Source organism: Anastrepha obliqua, chromosome 2 (genome assembly GCF_027943255.1).
Source record: "Anastrepha obliqua isolate idAnaObli1 chromosome 2, idAnaObli1_1.0, whole genome shotgun sequence".
NCBI lineage: Eukaryota > Metazoa > Arthropoda > Insecta > Diptera > Tephritidae > Anastrepha > Anastrepha obliqua.
The window spans coordinates 31,669,715-31,690,445 of record NC_072893.1 but is presented as its reverse complement, the minus strand read 5'-3'; the positions used below and the strand labels follow the sequence as shown (position 1 = coordinate 31,690,445).

The 20,731-nt window shown below is 36.0% G+C and overlaps 1 protein-coding gene and 1 pseudogene across 1 annotated transcript in view; both read left to right on the top strand.

The window, feature by feature from the left end:
- The first annotated feature begins 3,946 nt into the window (after nucleotides 1-3,946).
- The window catches only part of LOC129238076 (LIM/homeobox protein Lhx5-like), a 101,314-nt gene continuing 84,529 nt past the window's right edge, over nucleotides 3,947-20,731 (top strand). The window contains exons 1-2 of the mRNA XM_054873114.1: nucleotides 3,947-5,248; nucleotides 5,340-6,085. Coding sequence (XP_054729089.1) covers nucleotides 6,043-6,085 — 43 coding nt within the window. The 5' untranslated portion in view covers nucleotides 3,947-5,248; nucleotides 5,340-6,042. The remainder of the gene's footprint in view (nucleotides 5,249-5,339; nucleotides 6,086-20,731) is intronic.
- LOC129239926 (U2 spliceosomal RNA) lies at nucleotides 15,536-15,719 on the top strand (annotated as a pseudogene).

Genomic DNA, 20,731 nt, shown 5'->3' with positions numbered 1-20,731 from the left:
TGCTCACCCCTTTTCTTAAAAATTTGGTTTATTTCTTAATTAGAACTTGAAAATGAACTTTTCATTATACCATTTTTGGCCATCCGCGTTACACTGTGCGCCGTTTGTCCGTGTATTAGTAAAAACGCCATACAAAAATTAAATGCGGGTGTAAGTTATAAATAATATCTTAAGGGGACGGATACCTGTAAAATTTGGAAAAAAAAATTTTTCGTTTTTCATAAAATTTTAATATAATCTTTTAAGACTATGTAAAAAAAATTTTAGAACGTAAATTTAAGTATTTCTTATATTAAAGATCGTTAACCGTGACGACTCTATTCTTTGCGTTCGAGCGCTGGGAGAGGTATAGTTACGTTGTATTCAAGTTTTAGACGCGTTTTTCTTAAAAGTATATTTTGTGGAACAACATCAAGACGCACACCACAAATAGGAGGAGGAGCTCGGCCAAACACCTAACAGAAGTGTACGCGCCAATTATTTATTTATTTTTTTTTTTTGCGCAAACCTTTTTTATGATATTACTTTCTATGTGAATTTACAAGTCTCGAATTTTTCGAAATAATTTTTTCGAAGCAAAAATAGTAGAAAATTCGCCCCAAAATTCTTTTTTTTTCAAGTATTTTATTCCGCGACTATTATTTCATTTCCATTTTTGTTTAATTCATATAGAAATTATGACATTAATAAACAAAAAAATGTATTCAGGTCACTGACGCCGATGCTACAATGCCCGCCGATTGAGGAACCCCGCTGCGACCATCCTGGAAGAATTGAGTGTACATCCGCCATTTTAAATGATTAAAAAAAAATATTATATTATTTTAATGTATAAATAAACTGTATGCCAATTTTGAAACAAAATATATTGACTTCTTCATTTTAAATATCATAATTTTAATGAAAATCAGCAAAAATATGGCCGTTTACAGGTATTTTTCCCCTTAATGATTTTTCTTATAAAAAAAAATTGTAAAGTTAATGAAATATTATTTATTATTTTTTTTATATAATTTTATTATTATTTTTATATAATTTTTTTTTTATTATTTTTACATAATTTTATTATAATTGTTTGAAATTTTAACCACCATTTTTACTTAAATTTTTTTATATCAGTTAAATGTTAAAATTCTTCTTCTTAAAAGTTCACTTTGTAGCGGCAATAATATTTGAAGTTTGAGGTGCTTTCAATAAGTTTAAGTAAACATTTTTTCTAAAAAATGCTATCTCTGCAACCAGTTAAGGATGTATTCTTCATTCAAGTCCAATTTTTCCAAAGTAAATGCCCTTCAATGAAGACGGTATAGGCATTACTATTAACTAGCGAAGTTTGGTTTCATATTCAATCACATTTACTTTTTTCTTTCACTATCTTCGTCCCGCTAAACAGTACTTCGTAGTCAGCATACCGCTTTTGCAAAATTTTATCGGCTCGAGAACTAATTTCTAAAAATTGAAGTTATTTTAATTGCATTATAAATTTTTCCCCCCGTAGTTCCTAGGTGGCACAAAGGGCTTCAATAAACAAGTTAAAATTAGATTTATTTAAAGCTAAAAATTTAATTTTTTTTCCAGTGCGACCTACTTGAAGCGCTTCTGTTTCCACCAAGATTCTTCGATCGAAATTTGACTGCGAATGTAGGCTGCTGAGCTTTAAGTGCATTTATATTGCTTGAACCTCTTTGCTAGAGCAGCAGTAATACTATCTTGCCTTCGAGAAACTTTCATGCCCTAAAACATCTAAAAATATATGTGTCTACTTTTCTTGTTTGTGCAGCGGGAAAGGGCAATTCATTTTTATTAGTGTTTTACAGCGGTAAGATGAAGAGGGGAATTAGAGAAATGTACTTGAGAAATGGATACTGACTAAAATAGAACATTCATCACAGCAGTTAATCGTTTTTTATTTTTGTAAGTAATTCGATGGTTTAATTAAATTTATTTTCTATGAATTCAACTAATTTTTCATTATTATTTCAATTCGTGAAGAAAGTGCATGCAATATTTTGCGGGCCAACATCCAGAAATTCCAGAAATATACTGCAACTAATAATTTTTTTAGTAGTCGAGCTGTTTTAAAAACTTTAATTAATTATAATAAATTTTAATAAATCAATAACTTAATTGTATGAAAACAAAACGTAAAAAACTATTTTATCCCTTTGAAAAACATAATTTTGAGAAACTGTATTGTGCAACCGCCCAATCCGTTCAAACCTCTCATATGCCCATGTCGTAGTGGTGCCTCTTATTGGCACACGAAGTCGACGCCACTGCCTTTAATGGAGAGTATCAAGCAAAACAACCAGCCCGTCGACAGTGCACAGCGCATTTGACATTTTACCTTGGAAAACGACTATGAAAATACAAGTCACAACAACAATAGAAACGACAAACCAATACCAACCAAAAACAAAAAAAAAAACGAAAAAGAAAAGGTTCGGCTTAAGCAACAAAAACAAGTAACTGTATATGCATGTATGCAGATACCTAACAAAAACAAGAATATATACTTGTCACACACAACAACAGCAAGAAACGGCGGCTGATAAGTTGAAACTGAGTGTAAGGAACAATAACAACAGCACAAGCAACCAGTTGAGGATTGCAAAAGTAAAGCAAACAAAACAAAACAAAAAAAAACAAAACAAAAAAGGAAGAGCGAAAACTTTTTTGTCGGCATAAGAAAGGAAGCAAAAAATACATCTACTGACAATAGTCAACTACAATAACAATAGTAACAAGCACAATACAACAACACGTGCGGGTAGCGCCTGCCGACAATAAGAAGCGCAAAGAGCAAAATGTCACTTTGAAAAATGCCATTGGTTCGACAAACTCCGACAGGAGACACAGCGCACACGCACACACACACACACGAGCCAAGTAGTCATAAACACAACAACAAGCAGGCAACACTGTAACAACACCAATACCATGCGCTTCGTGCCGCCTTTCGTCACTTATGCTGAGCGAAACCAGTTGCTTAGCAACGCCCTCTAACCACGGAAAAACGCTCGCTCCAAAGCTGAACTCGCCCGCCGCCAGCGTATTAACAACACACTCATTCAATACGTCAGTAGCTGCTCTCTATGTTCTTGCTTTTAATGTGCTCATTGCGCGTCTCTACTGTTGATGGCCACATATTTTTTGTTGTACCGTTTTTGTATTTGGTTTTATTGTTGTTAGCTTAATGCCGCTAGCGGCGGGGCTGTCGTTAGCACTCGCGCTCCATGCAGGCAACACACTTCCTAAAAATGTCAGCAACAGACTCCATTGCGATTTTTGGGTGAGCGAACGCGCAATAGCTGCGATAGTAGCGTATAGCTATACTCGTCACACTTATGTACTGAGCAGAGCTACTCAGATGTTCTAAGAGAGCGCGCACAACACAACTGAGTATTTGCACACTCAACTCAGCTGCTGCTCACTTTGTAATTGAGGGGAAATTCCGTTACTTAGCGCGCTCTCTTTTGCGCGCATAGAGAAAGATACGCCCATTTGCTAGCGTGAATGCGATAATGCGGTGAGGCCCTCTGAGCGCATGGAGAGCGCCATAAGGCGTTCGTATTTTTGTTGCCATTTGGGGTGGTGCGAACGTGCTTGTTCGCCCCTCTGTGTGTGATTATGTGTGCTTGTTTGTATGCATGAGGAGGCTGGCAAACCGGTTGCACGTTGTTGCTCTTTAATACCTGCAGCAGCTGTTCAGTCACCAGTTTTCTTTTCTGTTTGTTTTTATTTCTTATTACTTACTTGCTAGTGGTGGTTGGTGCGCTCATCTCGCAAAGCTGCATGCTTGTTTGTGTGGATGTAGTGTAGTTGTTCATACTGCATCCGCATCGTGCTTTGTTCGGTCGGTGGTCGTGGCTATGCCCGCCGCTTCGAGTATGCTCCGCGCAGCACACACTTCAGTTTCCTTTCGACGTTCGCGTTGTACGCTCGTTGGTTTGGTTTGGCGTGTGTTTGATGTAAATGATTGACGTACGCCGCTAAACGCTTTTCCAAACGGTACGTTCGGCCGTGCAAAACATATACAAAGCAATCGCCTTTTATAGAATACTTCGCGCGTGTTTAATGTATGGAAGAATAATAAAATAGTGGAAAGTAACGAAAATTCGCGTAATTTTTTCTGATATACAATTGTGGCTAGCTTTTGAGACTACATCGCTAATCGTTGGCGTTTAGCCAGCAGCAGCTGTCAATGCTACTGTTAACAGCTACTGATAGTTGACACATTGTTAAAAGTGAACTTGCGCGGTCGCATTGACGTGACAAAAATTAAACAAAAAAAAGGGATGAATACAAAATAAAATCGAGAGCAAAAAGTTTGAAGGAACATTTGAAGATATAAAATAAGAAGTCCGAAAAAAATTGGAAAAAAACGTGAAGTGTTGTGTGCTAGAGAATATTAACAAATGAACGCTTTGATGAGCAACTTTTGACAGCTGTGGAAAATTTACGAATTCGCGCTTGGAGTGTAATTATTTTGAATAAAAATAACTCAGCGCAAGTGACACTAATTCTGAGGACTAAATTTGGAAAACCGATTTTTCAAAGCATGACATGGAGATAACCAGCAAAAAATTGAGGAATTTAAAATGAAAAAGTGAATTTATTCCAAAAGAAATTGCTAAACACAAATCGAAATATCCAAAAAAGGTAGAAAAAACACAGAAGCCACGCTAATTTTCAGCGCACCCACAATCAGTAGTGCACTTTTTATAGTCTAAAACGCCTTCAAGGCACGTGCGGCTTACCCCTCTGCGCAGCCATCACGTTTGTCAAGTGCCAAAAGTGAATTCACACCGGCAAAAGGCTTGAAGCTGTGAGCAGACAAGCCAAACGCATTGTGCAGCCACGGAAGGAGGTGGCAACAATACATAGCCGGAAACGACAGCCTGTCTCCAGCGAGCCCTTGTGCTTATGCCGTACACACCGTACATATATCTGCGAAAGTGCAAGTGTATCAAGTGAAAATACATTAGCAAAGTGCGCGCATAAGTGTGAGTTTGTGTGTGTAAACTGCCTCGCTGCCAAACAGGCCTGCAGCAGCCAAAAGTCGAGTCATTAAACCCTTTTTTCGCACGAACTGCGAACCTAACACAACCGCGCCCGCTCACGCGCCTACGGTTTGCCGTCTCCACAGCTCACGCGCAATAATTAATGCTGTTAAACAAAGTCGACGTCGTCGCGTTTGTGTTATTATAATTGTTGGTGTAACAAACATTCCGCTACTTAACTGAGTGTATGTGTGCACTGGTGTTTTTTATTTTATTTTTGTGGTACCAGTGGAAGCTGTTGCTTCAGCACGCTCTTTGTTCTTGTTATTATTGCAGTATAAGTGTGGTGTAGTGCCGACCAACTTCGGCCGGTCGGCCAGCCAGTCAGCCCCACTAGTAAGTTAGCCAGCGCGCCTCTTCGCCTGTTCACCAGTTCGCCCACTGCGACCCCACCACAGTTCCCGCACTCAAAACGCACTCACTACTGTTGCCTGCTTACTTAATTAGCGTATGCTTGGCTCATCGCCTAAAAGTAGGCAATTAATTGTGTGCATTTGCGTGCATTAGCGCGTCAACGCGCGCAAGCTAACGCTGCGGCCATAGCGCCGGCCGTCGCCTTAACCAAAATTCATTACAATTCGCGTGCGCTCCACTGCCGCGCGTGTGTATGTATGTATGGTGTGATTTTGTCAGTTTCCAAAGTGTTTAAGTGCTGTGCCGACGGCAACAATTATAACAACGACAGTGGAGCTTACAACAACACACGACGGCTACAACAAAAGTGTTAACTGCATTCGCCGCAAATTACGAGGCAAAAGCAGCAGTACAAAAACAACAAAGACACACAGAATATCAGGCGGAGCAGCAACTTCAGTAAGCGCAAGACATTTTGCCTTGCCACGGCGGCGGCGTGTTAAGCGAAAGCTACAAAATTTTAACCGAATTATCGAAAACGCCCCTTAGGGCTGTCGCGCTGGCGTCATTTCTGGGCGACGGTTTTGCCGCGCTCGGTTCAAGAACACCATCGGTTAAGGATCTAATGGCGTTCGGATCGGTTTTACACAACAATCAGCATAATATCGGTGAGTAGGCTGATGGGTTTGGATGGATCTACACACATACATATATACGTATAACAGTCACATGTTTGCATGTATATGTACATATAACTGAGTAGGACCATATTTGGTGTTTAAAAATATTGATTTCAATGCTTATAAGCGAATGCGAATGCGGTTAGGCAAGAAAATGTGGCATATAAATTCAGTAATACTTAGAATATCGAATAGTAAAGGCAAAAACCTGGCAAGCACTTTGCCCGAGTTGTTCGTGAATGGAATGTGATGTTGCAACAACAACAACACTAAAATCAATAGCAACAAATTCTAAAAAAATAAATCGTTTTCCTTGTTCCCAATCAACAATGCAGCAGATATGCGAAAAAAAGTGCAATTCCTTTTGCGCTCAACCAAATTTTACTTTAAAGTGCGAAAATCCACAAAGTCGTATGAAAAAGTTTTTATGACTGTTTTTTGTTTTTTTTTTTTTTGTAACTTACAAATCTCCATCTTAACATAATTGCAATTATAGGAGTGTAAATCCATTTGAAAGTTACTTTCCACTGCGCAACGAATGCCCTAGAATAAGCCAGCTCCGAGCAAGAGCTTTCGGCAACAGCAAACCCTTTGACCATCTGAAATCAACAAACTCTGATAGTATTCCCGCCTTCATCTGACATATAACCAAGTTTTACATACTCGTGCTTAATGTAAATTATCTTTAAAAAAGTATTCTATATATAACACATGAACTGAAAGTCCCGGGCCTAACAAAGAAGACCTTTTTTTTTTGTTCAAAATTAGCCTTATTCATCAACGTCATTTCCATCAAGAACAACGCAATCATTCCAGCGCCGCTCTAACATTTCAATACCACTTTTGATTTTTAGAAAGATTTCTCATTTGCCTCAAAATGGACCTCAGTTTCAACGATAACCTCTTCATTCGAGCGAAATTTCTTACCGGCCAGCATATTTTTTAGGTCTCCAAACAGCCAGCAGTCGCTTGGAGCCAAATCTGGCGGATACGGGGAATGTGGGAGCAAATCGAAGTTCAATTCATGAAGTTTTGCTATTGCTTTGATTGACCTGTGAGACGGTGCGTTGACTTGATAAAACAAAATGATGAGTAAACGCGGCACCCACTTTGAACAGAGCTTTCTCATAGTCAAGTGTTCATGCAGTATGAAGCCAAAACGTTCTTTTGGTATCTCTGCGATGTCAGCTAACTCACGCAACTTTACTTTTCGATAGCTCAAAACGATTTTGTGGATTTTTTTTTGTTGCTTTCTGGTGTTACCGCCTCATTTGGAAGCAGTTTCGTAACTAGGGTATGGCAAGTAGGGCACGTACCAAGAGCGCCACTCTAGGGAGTAAAAAACTTTGTATATTCAATCGCGATTTTGAACTTCAGTTTTAAATAAAGGTACAAGAAGTCAGGATAGTCGACTCTGTAATCTGTAAACTCGCCAGCATGAAAAACCGAAGACAAGAATCAAACAAATGAATCGAGAAGTGTTGCCCAGCAACTAAACAACCGAATGTTGAAGTATGATTTCTTGATTTTGTTGGGATTCGGAATGAAGTACTAATCCGCATTGACCGCGTTCAAAAGAGGCTGCAAGATCACACGATGCTGCTGAAGATTTGAAGGCTCTTCAAAATTATTTCGAAAATGAAAGCGAGGCCATCGTTGATAGTTCACTCGAAGAAGGGATAATTTTATGTCAAAATGGGACGTTGCAAGTGAAAGAAGAATAAAAAATATGGATGTGTGAGATTTCGTTTGTTGCAGGTTTAAGTGCCATCGACGAAATGAAAAGGGTCTTGAAAGAAACAGTTGATCGACTATTTCAAGAAGTGTATGGGAGATTCGTACGGTTGAATGAAATCGATTCAAAATTTGGATTCCTTCTCGATGTCAAAGGTCTTATTTATCAAAAAAAGAATACGATCTCAAAAAAAAGGTCTACCAAGTTAGGTAAATTCTACGTGAGTGGATGGAAATGAACTTTACAAAGAAATTCTTGACTGCAGAATGTAGCTCACGAGCCAAAAAAAACGCCATTTCAATTTTTTCCCAGGTACGCCTCTGTTAGAAGTCCCCTGCGTTGGGCGTCATCGGTGTCTCTGCGACCACGTTTGAAGTTAGCAAGCCAGCATTTTATTGTTGTTTCTGTGGAAGCAGTCTCCATTATACTTTGCAAGTCATTGCTTTGCTTGAACGGTGTTTTTTTTCACATCAAAAAGTAGTGCAAAATTAAAAAAACGAAATTTATTTTCATTCATTATTTTGAAAATGACAAAAGTAGCGTCACTCTTAGCACAACAACTCACGAACTAAAGAATAGAAAACCATGAAATTTTAACAGCTGTTTTTTTTAAGGTTACTACTAACTGAAAAAGTGGTGAATACAATCAAAGTAGTGCCATCTATGTGTTAGGCCTGGGACTTTCCAGTCCATGTGTTATAAGTACAAATCTTGAGAGGCTTTCGTCTCGTAGTAGCCAGCGCGCTTGCTAAATTGGGTGCATTGGTTATTTATAATTAGTTATTATATAATTATCTATTAGTCTTACAAATAAATAAATAAATGCATTTGAAAGTGACTTTCAACTTTCCAAGAAATTTTTGGAAAGTGCTATCAGACCATTTTAGTATGCCTTTGTTGGCGAATTGATGTGAAATATTAGTAAATTCAGGGCTAAAATATCAAAAATAGTATTATTAAAATTTTTTTTAAGCAAATAAATATTTAATGAATGTAATAATATATACAAGGTGGCGCAAAATTAATGATCCTTTTTTTTTTTTGGTGTTTTGTTTTTATAATTTTTCTGCTGAATAAGTAATAATATTTTTGCGTGGTGGAAATCGATGGGGATGGGATTTGAACTGGTGGTATATTTAAGAAATCTTTAAGGAACTTTTGTACACGTTCAATTCTCTCAATTGCAAATTGGTGGCAAGGCCCTCAGATAAGAGACAAAAATATAAGTTGAAATTTTATCAAAATATGGGGACAATATAACTTCAATAGGAATCAAGTAAACAAAAAAAAAACAAAAAAAAGGATAAAAAAATGTATTAGCTGCGCAACTAAGTTATCCCTGTTTTTTTGATGAAAATGCAATTTTATTCTGAAAAAATGGTTACAAGTGAATCATTGAAAGTATTGCCCATCGTTGGCTACTACTTTTACCCATCTTTCTGGTAGATCTGGTATACCGTCGCGGTAAAACTGTTCATCTTTTGAGGCTATCCACGGATCAAGTCATTTTTTGATGTCTTCATATGAATTGAACTGCTGATCAGCTAGAGCATGTGCCATCGATTGGAAAAGGTCCGGGCAGTCCCCATGACTTTTTTTCTTTGGATTACTGTAATGAATCCATTTTTCTTCACCCGTCACGGTGCGATGAAGAAAACCCTTCCTTTTTTGCCGCTGGAGCAGTTGTTCCTAGGCAAAAAAACGACATTCAACATCCCTTGGTTTTCACTCATAAGGAACCCAAGTCCCCTGTTTCTGAAGTACTCCCAAAGCATGCAATCGTTTGGAAATAGATTGGGGAGTAACTCCTAATACTGAAGCAAGCTCTTCTTGCGTTTGACACGGAGCCTCATTGAGTAATGCCTCCAATTCAGCATCTTCGAAGGTTTTTGGCCTTACTTCACGCGGACGGTCGTCAACATTAAAATCACCATATTTGAAGCGACAGAACCACTCTCGGCACATTGTTTCACTTAAAGCAGCATCTCCATAAACTTTTTGTAGCTCTTGATGCGCTTCAGCTGCCTTTTTTTCGAATGAAAGAGGAAAATCAACACTTCCCGCAAATGACGATTATTCGGCACAAAATCAGACATTTTCACAAAACCAAAAGTATATGATACCAAAACAAAATCACTAATGTGTCGAAGCAGTTTGTTTCCCATATGTCTAAGCTTGGTTTATGACGTTTAGGTTATGTTAGAATCGACTAGCAAACACTGCTGGCGGCATCTATAGTATTAACAAACAGCGCGAACTTAGTTGCGCACCTAATTTAATAATAAATAATGCGAAATTTGTTTTCGGAGTTTCAAACATGAGATTTTTTTCCATTTAGCTGATGCTAATTCTCTATAAACAACTTGAAATCCAACTTCTTGGCCAATTCTTATGCCAGACACTTAGCAGGTAACCCCAGGTAACTCACTTCTTTCAGGGGCCAAGCAAAGTGAAAGTAACAGAGAATAAGCCATAAATGTGGCTTTCGTATTTTAAAAATTTTGCTAAATCTTTTTATTTACGATTTTCGGAAAATTTTAAGTCACTCGAGCACCTCTCCTATTGGGCCTGCTTATCAGCAGTGCACAGATTTTCTAAAGAAAATTACGTAAATCTGTGTAGAGCCAACTAATTTTCTTGTAATTGTTGTATCGCATTGCCAACCCACTTCATCAGGATCAGGTTTCTAATAGCAAATATTGCGCTGTTAAGGCAGAGAACAAAAGCGAAATAAAAAGGCTCGAAACTTAATTGCAAAAAGTGCTTCGTCAAAATGTTAGCTATCGCCGTATGAACAGCCAAAAGTAGTTTCCGAAAGCGCAGCTACAAGTCATTTTTTGAAAATCAAAGTTAGTTTAGCAAAGTATTGCTCCGGTACTTAATTTCTCAGAATCTTCAGCTCGACAACTTTCATGAAAACAGTTTATTGGACCTTTGTAACCCATATAATGAGGGAAAAAGAGTCCGTGAAACTTATAAATATTTTCAAATTTACAGCATACGGAGATTGTAAGATTTTTTTTATATTATATATATTTTTTTTATTAAATTTATATAACAAAACTATTTTATTACATAAATATCAAAATGTAGCACTGGCTACGGGGCTTTCAGCCGATTGCAAGATTTATTACTACATACAAAGTTGGGGAAGAAGAGGACGCTTAAATTTATAATCCTCTGATGCAAACTCAGAATAACTAAAATTTAAAAATTTACGAGAATTTGTGCACAGGGTTGGCCGACAGGTTTCAGCAGAAATTAGTAATGTAAGTAATTTTCCAACTTTTTCGTGGTGAATACTTAAAAGTATATAATTTTCAATTTTTATAACTGTTTCATGTTCCATAACTTACAGTAAAAACCGTAGATTATGGCTGTGTTTAAACGTGTTTTTCGCAATATTTTATGCTCATTCCGTGACATTTGAAAAGGTTGGAAATACTTGCGCATAGGTTTTCTAGAACTTCAGCAAATGATTTTTGACGAAACGAAAGTAAGGAAATCCGTCGCATTCCAATGCATCGCCAATTAGAAATTCGTTAATAAACATATAACGGGTGTGTTTTTAGCTGCATGAGAACTATCGATATCGATAACTATGATTTGACAGCTGAGATTGGCAAACTGTGTTGACATTTCTGTTCAGTAAGATTTGGCAGCTCATCATGAATCGTTTAATGCCAGAACAACGCTTCTAAGCTGTGGAAATTTACTTTGACAAAAAAAAAAATAAAAAATCTATTTTCGAAGTTCATAGAGTATTAGTCTACATTATCTGGTTCTTACGGTTGTTTTGTCTGACGTTCGTCAAGCTCCACAGCCTACGATTATAAAGGAGAAATTATGGGGTCTTCCGCGGCAGCGCCCCATACCGCTGTAAGGCCACAGTTACTCTCCAAGGCGGCCAGATATTCGAGAGGGAAACTCCGTTAGCGATGCATATATTGCAAGCACACCTTGACTTGGGAATTGGGTGCATTTTAGTTTTCGGAGTAGATCTATCCAATAGGGTTGAACCTGAGATGGCATAGTTCCTTAGTTCATTGACCCTACTTAAGCCCTTTCACCGCGGCAAGGTGGGCTACCGTCGAAAGAGTTGTAGAGTGATGCATTAAAGAACACGCCAAAATGTCGATTCATTGTCGTTCTCAACCTTTGCCTTTGTCCTTCGACTGCGTGGAAAACCGAATGCAAGGTTCTTGGCTCAAGTGCCTATAAAATACAGCTCGTGCATGAACAGAAGCCAAATGAACATCGTTTGCGTCGCATTTTTGCCGCTTGAGCTCATTTATATTTATTATGCCGTTCTATTGGAAAAAGTAGTCAAAAATGGGAATGAGCAAATGCACCGTGTAACTTGTAGTCGCGGCGCACATATGCCGGATATCAGTTTTTTCCTTGTTCACTCCTCTCGGGAGCATAGGGCCTCGACAAGACTCTTCTATCGTACACGGTTCTATGCTGTTGTTTTTGAACTTTTCTCATGGGACAGTCGGTATCTGCTAATTCGCGCAACATCGACCTTCTCCGAGTGTTTTTTGGTCGACCGCGACCTGTGCTGCCTTGCGGGTTCCAGTCCAGTGCCATTCTTGTGACGATATGACATGAAATTATCCACCAGATAATCGTGCCAAAATTACTTTTGTTTCGTATTATCATTTTAAGTGAGGCTCCTTCCGTTTGTGGCACAACAGCAAGACGCAGGCCACAAATAGGAGGAGGAGTTCGGCCAAACATATAACAGAAGTGTACGCGCCAATTATTTATTTAATTTTTTTTGATCATTTTAACCCTGTATTACACTGGACCGTATTTCTTTCTTTCTTCTAAAAACTACAAAAATAAAAAATGTATAAAGAGGGTATACCCAAAATTTAAATAATATTTCCCAGCAAGACTTTGTTCAAGGCCCATGGGTTTGGCTTATTTCCATACGCAGAAAATTTATTCTAAAACCCAATTTGGCAGTGCTCGGATATGAAAAAATAGATTTATTGAAAAAATGATTTTTATTAAAAGAAAAAAATATAGTTCATTTCATCGTACAAAAAAAAAAGTGTGAAAGAAGAGTCGAAGAAAATATATTTTCCAACAAATAACAATTCGTTACGCCCAAATTATTCATTGGTGCAAAATGTTAGATCGTTCGGGCAAAAATAGCTGCAAAATAGCGCTTGCAAGTCTGAAACTCAGGCATTTTGTTCAAAATGTAAAATTCGTTTACGCAATTGAAGTACAAAAATTAGTTTTTTTGAGCACCACAACCAGAAATGCATAAAATAAGAATTAATATCCAATACAAAAAAAAAGTATTTTCTGACATAAATGGATCTTATTTAGCGTATCAGTAGAATAAAATAACCAGTGGATGTGAAACATTCACAAAATGCATTGAATGCGGACAACAAAGTTATTAATAATTTTCATAGCTGAAGAAACGAAACTTTCAAATTTTACTCAAACTCCTGTTGCTCCTCTTTGCTCTACGATTTATTTTCAAAAACCCAAATCACTTAACAATGCAGCTGCGTGTATCGGTTTTTCATAAATAAAATTCACAACAACACTTATAGCAAGTCCAAGCAACAACAATTAGCAGCCAACGATAGAGAAAACAAATCAGGCATCAAAAACCAACAACAAAAAAACAATAACGCTTGCGAAGAAGTTTTCGAACAAAGTTCTTTTAACTTTTGAACTTGGCCGGGGTACTCTTTTACTGCAATTTTACGCCGCCACGTCCGGACGCTATTTGGCGCATTTTCCAACTGCCACTGCGGTGTGCTCGCAGAGTTTTTTGTTGTTGCTATTGAATTTTATTGTTGTTGTGGGGTTTTGTTGTTGTTGTGTGGTTTTGTTGTTGCTTTTGTTTTAGCAAATGTCATATTCAACACCGTTGGGTTTTGTTTGCTGAATTTTCCGTTGTTTTACGAGTTGCGCTGCTGTTTGTTTTTTTTTTTTTAGTTTAATGCCAACTTTTTTCTGTCCAAAAACAAAGTTTTGTGTGAAACACCCAGAAAAGTTTATTGCCAGTAGAATTGCGACGGATTTTTGTTTGCAATTACTTTGCATAATGGTTAGATGATGAAGGAAGGGAGTAGTGGAGGGTTTAACGAATAGAAAAAAACGTTAAAACGTTTCTAATTGAGGAATGTGAAGAAAACTCTCGCAAGAATTTATGCTCAAAGGGAAGTGTTTTAGATTTAGCCGTTGACGCATTGTTGAGATAGTTTGAAAAATAGTTAGAAAACGAATATCTAAATTTGTTTTTGAAATATTTTAAATATAAGAATTTCCAAGAATTTTCACATGCCATTTTGGGGTTCGAAAACAAATCGGCCAAAAATGAATTGTTATCAAAACAAAAAAAAAATAATAATAATAATAATAAAAAAAAAGTTCCTTTGAAAGATCAGTAAATAAAAAATTATGAAAATCAGAAAATATTTTACTATTCAGACGATTATGTCTGCATGACAGGTAGCAAAAAATATTGAAAATATATATTTAAAATTTTTGAATTTTTCCAGAATTTTTCAGTAATTTTTTTCGATCGATTCTTTTAAATCATAACCTTACATAAGAAATAAAAAAATAAAATAATTCTATAAATTTCCAATAATTTGTTCATGCCTTGTTAGTATTCGAAAACAAATCGGTTAAAGATAAATTGTTTTCAAAAAAAAAAACAACCAACGTTCGTATGAAAATTCAGTCAAATACCATAATTTTGTAAAATAAAAAATTATGAAAATCAAAAATCTTAATATTCAGATACTGATGACTGAATGACAGCTAGCAAAGAATAATAAAAAATCTTATTTGCAATTTTGAATTTCTCCAGAATTTTTTAGCGATTTTTTCTGCATCAATTCTTTCATATCAAAAGTTTAAAGTAGACTTCAAATCAAATCGGTTAAGGGGGGCGTCTGCTTTAGAGGCTTCAAAAAATCAATTTTTTTTGTTTATTAAATGTCTTTCCAAACTATCCAAAATTGTGTCCTCAAAATTTCAGAAGCGAATTCAAAATATTTTCGAAGTTACAGAAGAAATTGTGAGCAAGCGTCGAGCTGGATCGCCCGAAGTGCCATTTCTCGGTTTTTTATTTTTACGATTTTTCCTAATTGGCGGGAAATAAAGGGAAAAAGTTAAACGTCCTATCGAAACGAGATAACATTGATTGTACTCGGAATTAAATTATCTTCTTGTTGAACCTAGAAAAGTTAAGAAAGTTATGATTAACCCACTTTTTAAACAATCTAAAGTGAATTTGTTTTTTCAAACAAATGAATTTTTTTTTAATTAGCAAAAAATTGTTGAATTTCTCACTTTTTGTTTAATTTTCTTGGTTTAACTAGAAGCTATGCTATAATAAAACAAATTTTTGAAGTGAAAACTTCTTTAGAATCGTTGGGAGTGATTTGAGGAAAAGTGAAACGAAAAAAGCGACCAACTTGGCTACGAAGCGTTATATTATATGTTGATATAAAAGTAGCGACGAAATAAATAAAAATAACTTTTATTTTTTCTTGTGATTTGAACCAAGGATTTTGGATCGGAAGCTCACATTGCTAGTCGCTCGGCTACCGCGCCATGTTGTCATCGCTGGCCTAAAAGTTATTTAGTTACGAAGCGTTATATTATATGTTGATATTAATAATTTTTGTGAGCGTGTAATTCTCAAAAGTTTTATTAGGTTTATTATTTAAAATGTATTGACTAGGTAGTGTGGTTATCAGCTTAACATCTGATAGATCCTCCATCGGAGGACAACAAATGTTAAACTAATTGTTGGAAATGCGCGTACTGTTTTATGGGCTTGCTCCGCCTCTGCCACGGGTTGACCCGGTATTGCAGTACCGCCGGGATTTCAGCCTTGAATAAATACAAGAAAAAATATACTAATACATTTAGCTTTGGTGGGAAGAGCCATAAATTTTTATATGAATACAAGTAGACGAAAATGGAAGAAATTTGTAAGTCTGTTTCTTCGGTCCGTTTGGGTATTTTTTTTGACAACATCGAAACCAAAGCATTTGTATCATATTTTATCTATCATAAGCCACTCGTATCATTTGTTGAAATTGAAAACATTGAGGATGAATAATGATAAAATGAAGAAAATAAAATATGAACTTTATAGCAATGTTATAATGAACCTATAATTATCCCGCTCCTAATGCTGCTTTCGTCTTATTCTCTCTCAGTTTGTTTTACGGAAGGTTTCACTTCTATCAAGTCTAACCGTTAGACTGGTATTTTTTTTTTTGGTTTTTGGTTTCTGATGAAAATTGCGACCTGCATCTTTCCCGCCGCACGACACATGCACACTCGAGGCGCCTCGGCAAAATGCTTGTTCCAGGCATAATATGACATATATTTTAATGAAAAAAATTGAGAAAACTGCTTAAATATATAACAATGAAACCTGAAAGTTTCGTTTCAATCGAATATTTCTTTCCTTCCCAAAAAAACCCCCAGGAAAAAATCGATTTTTTGAAGCCTCTAAAGCAGGCTCCCCCTTAAAGATGAATTGTTTTCGGAAAGCCCGTTTCTGCGAAAATTCAATAAAATCAGAAAAAAAATTAAAATCAGCAATCATCTTAAGGAGGTATTCTGGTCTAGAAGCCTTAATTTTAGGTATTTTTAAGACTAAGATAAAAAAAATGAAAAACATTTTTACTATCCAGTTTTTTTTATGGTTTTTTTTTAATATTGGTAAAAGAATAAAAAAAATTTATAAAAAAAATAAGAAAACATCGTGGAATTACAGGCCGGCGGAGTGGGGGCTACATAAAAAACGGTGCTCCATAGTTGACATGATTCCAACCCTTGTAGTGATCTAAAACAAACAAATTAAAAAAAATCTTCATTAGTTAGGATGTCGCTATCGGATTACGCCAAATCAAAGAAAAAAAATCAGAAAATGGCGTCAACTTGAAAAAAAATGTGTTTACCCTCTTTTTTACATTTAAAATTTTTTTAAAATACTTCAAACTTAAATTTTTCAAAATCCGAGGCAGGCGCGATAGACAGATGTATAATAAAAAATTCTTATCAAACTTCAAAGCGATCGGTCAAGTAGAACTTGAGATATCATGACGACCATCTCCAAAAAAGTAGTTTTGAGAAAATCGCTCGTACTCAGGGTGGGCCATGTAAAATTTGATTTTTGAATCGGCTATAAAAAAAACTAATCAAAATTTTTTCAAACTTTTTTTTTATTTTGAAGATTGAACATTGTCATTTATGAATAAAAAATAATATCGTTCAAATGACTGCCACGACTGGCTTTACAGTAGGCCATTCGATCAACCCAATTTTTAAGCACATTTTCGATTGTTTGGGCTCCAATTTCATATGACCCACCCTATAGATCATAATATTTACTACTCACTCACTCTGGGTATATATATATATATATATATTTCCAGGTATATACATATTATAGAAGTATAAAGTATATGTATAGAATAAATAAAGGTTGTGTGGGATACAAAAGATTTTCTGAAAAGTCTTCCGGTAACATCTGCGATTCCCTCCACTCGGCCGGCTTTGACGCCACGTCACAAAATCCGATGTATCTCCGAAAATAATTCTAATTTTGAAAAATCCGTGGAAGGGCATGTTTTTGAAGGTCTAAACTTTGAGAATTTGGAAAAAAATCGATTTTTTTCAAATTTCTAGACCAGAATACCCCCTTAAAATTCAGATACTAATGACTGGGACTACCAGTAGCAAGCTTCTAGGAAGAAGCAAAAAAAAAAAAATAGTGGCAAAATATATTTGAGGTGTTTTAATTTTTTCTAAACTAGATTTTTTCGGCTAACAGGACTAACAGAATGCAAAAAACAAAAAGTGATAATTTTATGAAGCGATGCAATTAAATACATATAATATATGAAATCCATATCAAGAAAGTGAATCGATAACGTTAATATGTCAACAGCAAGACGTGCGCTTGGTGTCTTTAAAATTTAAATTAATAAACTGAAATTGGTTACCTACTGTTTCTCAAGCGCTTACCCAAAGACTTTAAGCGGAATTGCGCCCTCCACTTGAAAATAGCTTTTTTACAATTATTAGAAGGCCTACTTCATAGCTATGGCATAATAATTTCTCGGAGAAGTTGGTAGTGCCCAAAATTATTTCACCATTAAACACTCAAAATATCCCTGTCAGTAAATTAAGCTGGTGCGAGGAGCGTGTGAAGGCTTATTAAGAACGCTGACTCCAATTCACGCATCAAGCCTGACCTGTTGGCCTGGTATATGAAACAAGCCTACGCCTTCTTCAGACCACATTGCTCTGAAAATTCCACAGATTGATTTAAGATTTTCAAATTGTTTATTCTCAAGTAAGCGACATTTCACAAATTTCATGTATTTTTTTAATAAAAATTCAAACGTAAAATTAGAGAAAAATAAAATATCGGCCAGTCCATAAGTTCGTGCGTTTTTTAAAGGTGGTTTTAAAACAAATAAAAAATATGTTTAAAGTATTTATTAATCAATAATATATCTTCCTTCATTATTTACAAAGTCTTCCCAACGTTTAGGCAAATTTTTAATTCCCTGCTCAAAAAATTGTTTGTCCTTGGAGCCAAAATACGCTTGGATATCCCTTTTTATAGCTTCTTTTGCGGAGTAGTTCTTGCTTCTCATATGGGATTGAAGGAAAAGGTGATAATCACAAGGTGCAATATCCGGAGAGTATGGTGGATGCGGCATTAGCTCCCATCCGAGCTCGTTCAACTCGCCTAATGTTTGCCTTTCGGTATGAGGTCTTGCCTTGTCGTGGTGAAAAAAACTTTTCGTCTATTCACTAAAGACGGTCGATTTTTGTTAAGATCCTCATTCAGGTTTGACAGCTGATGGGAATAATAATCAGCAGTTATTGTCTGGTTTGGTTCCAGAAGCTCATAATAAACAATACCGGTCATATCCCACCAAATAGACAGGAGAATCTTCCTCCGGTTCTGGTGTTTCATCTTTATCTAACCATTGGCGTTTGCAAACAGGATTGTTGTAAAGAACCCATTTTTTATCACCAGTAACGATACGGTTCAAAAAACTTTCGTTTTCAAGCCGTTGCAGCAGCTGCGAACACACATTCATTCACTCTCTGCTGAAGGTTGGCGACGGAAAGTCTATGCGGAACCCATTTTTCCAGCTTTGAAACCTTTCCCAACTGAACCAGGTGCCTGTGAGCTGCTTCATGCGATGAATTTAACCTCTGAGCTATCCTATCGACTGTCAAATTTGGCTCAGCTTCCACGAGTTCGAGCAAGGCGTCGGAGTTAAAGACTTCAGGAGGACCAGCGCGCGGGACATCCTCCACGTCGCAGTTACCACTTTGAAGGAATTTTGAAAAGCACTTTTGCGCAGTCCTTACACTCACGGTATCCTCTCCGTGAACAGTGTTTATTTCTGGAGCAGCAGTTCTTGCATTTTATAAAAAAATATAAAATTTTATAAAAAAATACAAAATATGCCTCTTATACGCGTTCGAAGATTCCATTTTATTTTTTAACAACACGTGCATCTATCTGCGATTAAAATCACTTGTTGAATGCACAATATATCAAAGAAAACATAAATAGTTCCGTTACATTCCGCGAATAATTTTTTGTATGCAAAAATCGTACAAAAGTGAAATTACGGGTAAAATACGCTCGAACTTATAGACTGACCTGATAATTAGTTTATTAAAAACTTAAAAAGACTTCATTGGAAAAAATGCGAGGCTCAAAAATACTCATTTATGGTCGATTTCTCGACTAGCCTATATGTTTACAGACAACTTTATCATACCGATTGGCGCATTTTCGTTAACTCAAAAAATGGTTAAGCTGTCAGGCCAAGTATTAGTATCAGTAAACTATTTGAGGTGTGCTTTAATTATATACTTATATACTAATTAATACTATTAATGAAAGTGCATTATAATTTTCAAATTCGGATTTGAATTTCAAGTGAACTGAAATTAGTTAAAGCTTTGAATGCAAGTAAAACACAACTTGTTTTGCTCCACAACATTACAGGTTTTGAAAGTAATTGAACAAAAAGTGAATTTTTACTCCTTTTTGGGATTTTGGAAACAGCAAATTTATCTGTGAGACAGTTGAGAAAATCGAGAGAGTCAAAGGGCACACTAAAGTTCGGAGTAAATTTTGGTTCACTCTGTTTGATTAGATCCTAAGTGATTTTCTTTCAATTATCAACATTTAACGACAGAGCTTCGCAACTAGTTTTGAACTAACTCCGTTTGGGTTAATTACGTTACATTGCACGCAGAAATATTTGTAATTCGCTGCATTTATTAGTAGTTCTTAGGTGTATTTTTTAAATTTTGTAGGAGATGTGTTTAACGAAATGAGCAGAAACAAAGTATTCAAGTACTAGTATAAAGCTAATCTAAAGTCTAGTATAATGTTTTCAAGGTCGAAGTATTCTTGGTATAGTGGAAATGGTAAAATATTGATCCAATTAAGGTGCAGTTTTGAGATCTGTTGTGCTATAAATGTTAGTGCCATATTTTATATTTTTCTAGTAAATAAAAGAAATAACAATTTTATAGAAATTTCCACAAAAATTTCGATACTAATATAAGATATATAAAATTATGCGAATTCCGCATTAGAATAAACAAGTTTTTTAGGTCAAATCAAGGCGCAATCATCAAAGGTGATGGCACTAGACCAACAACAATATTTGTACGCTTGATTGTCAAAGCAAAGTATTAGCAAAGTAGAAAACAAAGAATGAGTTCGCCTTGTTACATTCTAGGCTGACAACTACGTGAACACGGCGAAAGAAAAAAGACAAACCAGCTGATTTACCGATACCACACAAGAATGATAGAGAAGAAGATTGCGCCTTCCGAATTCGACGTGT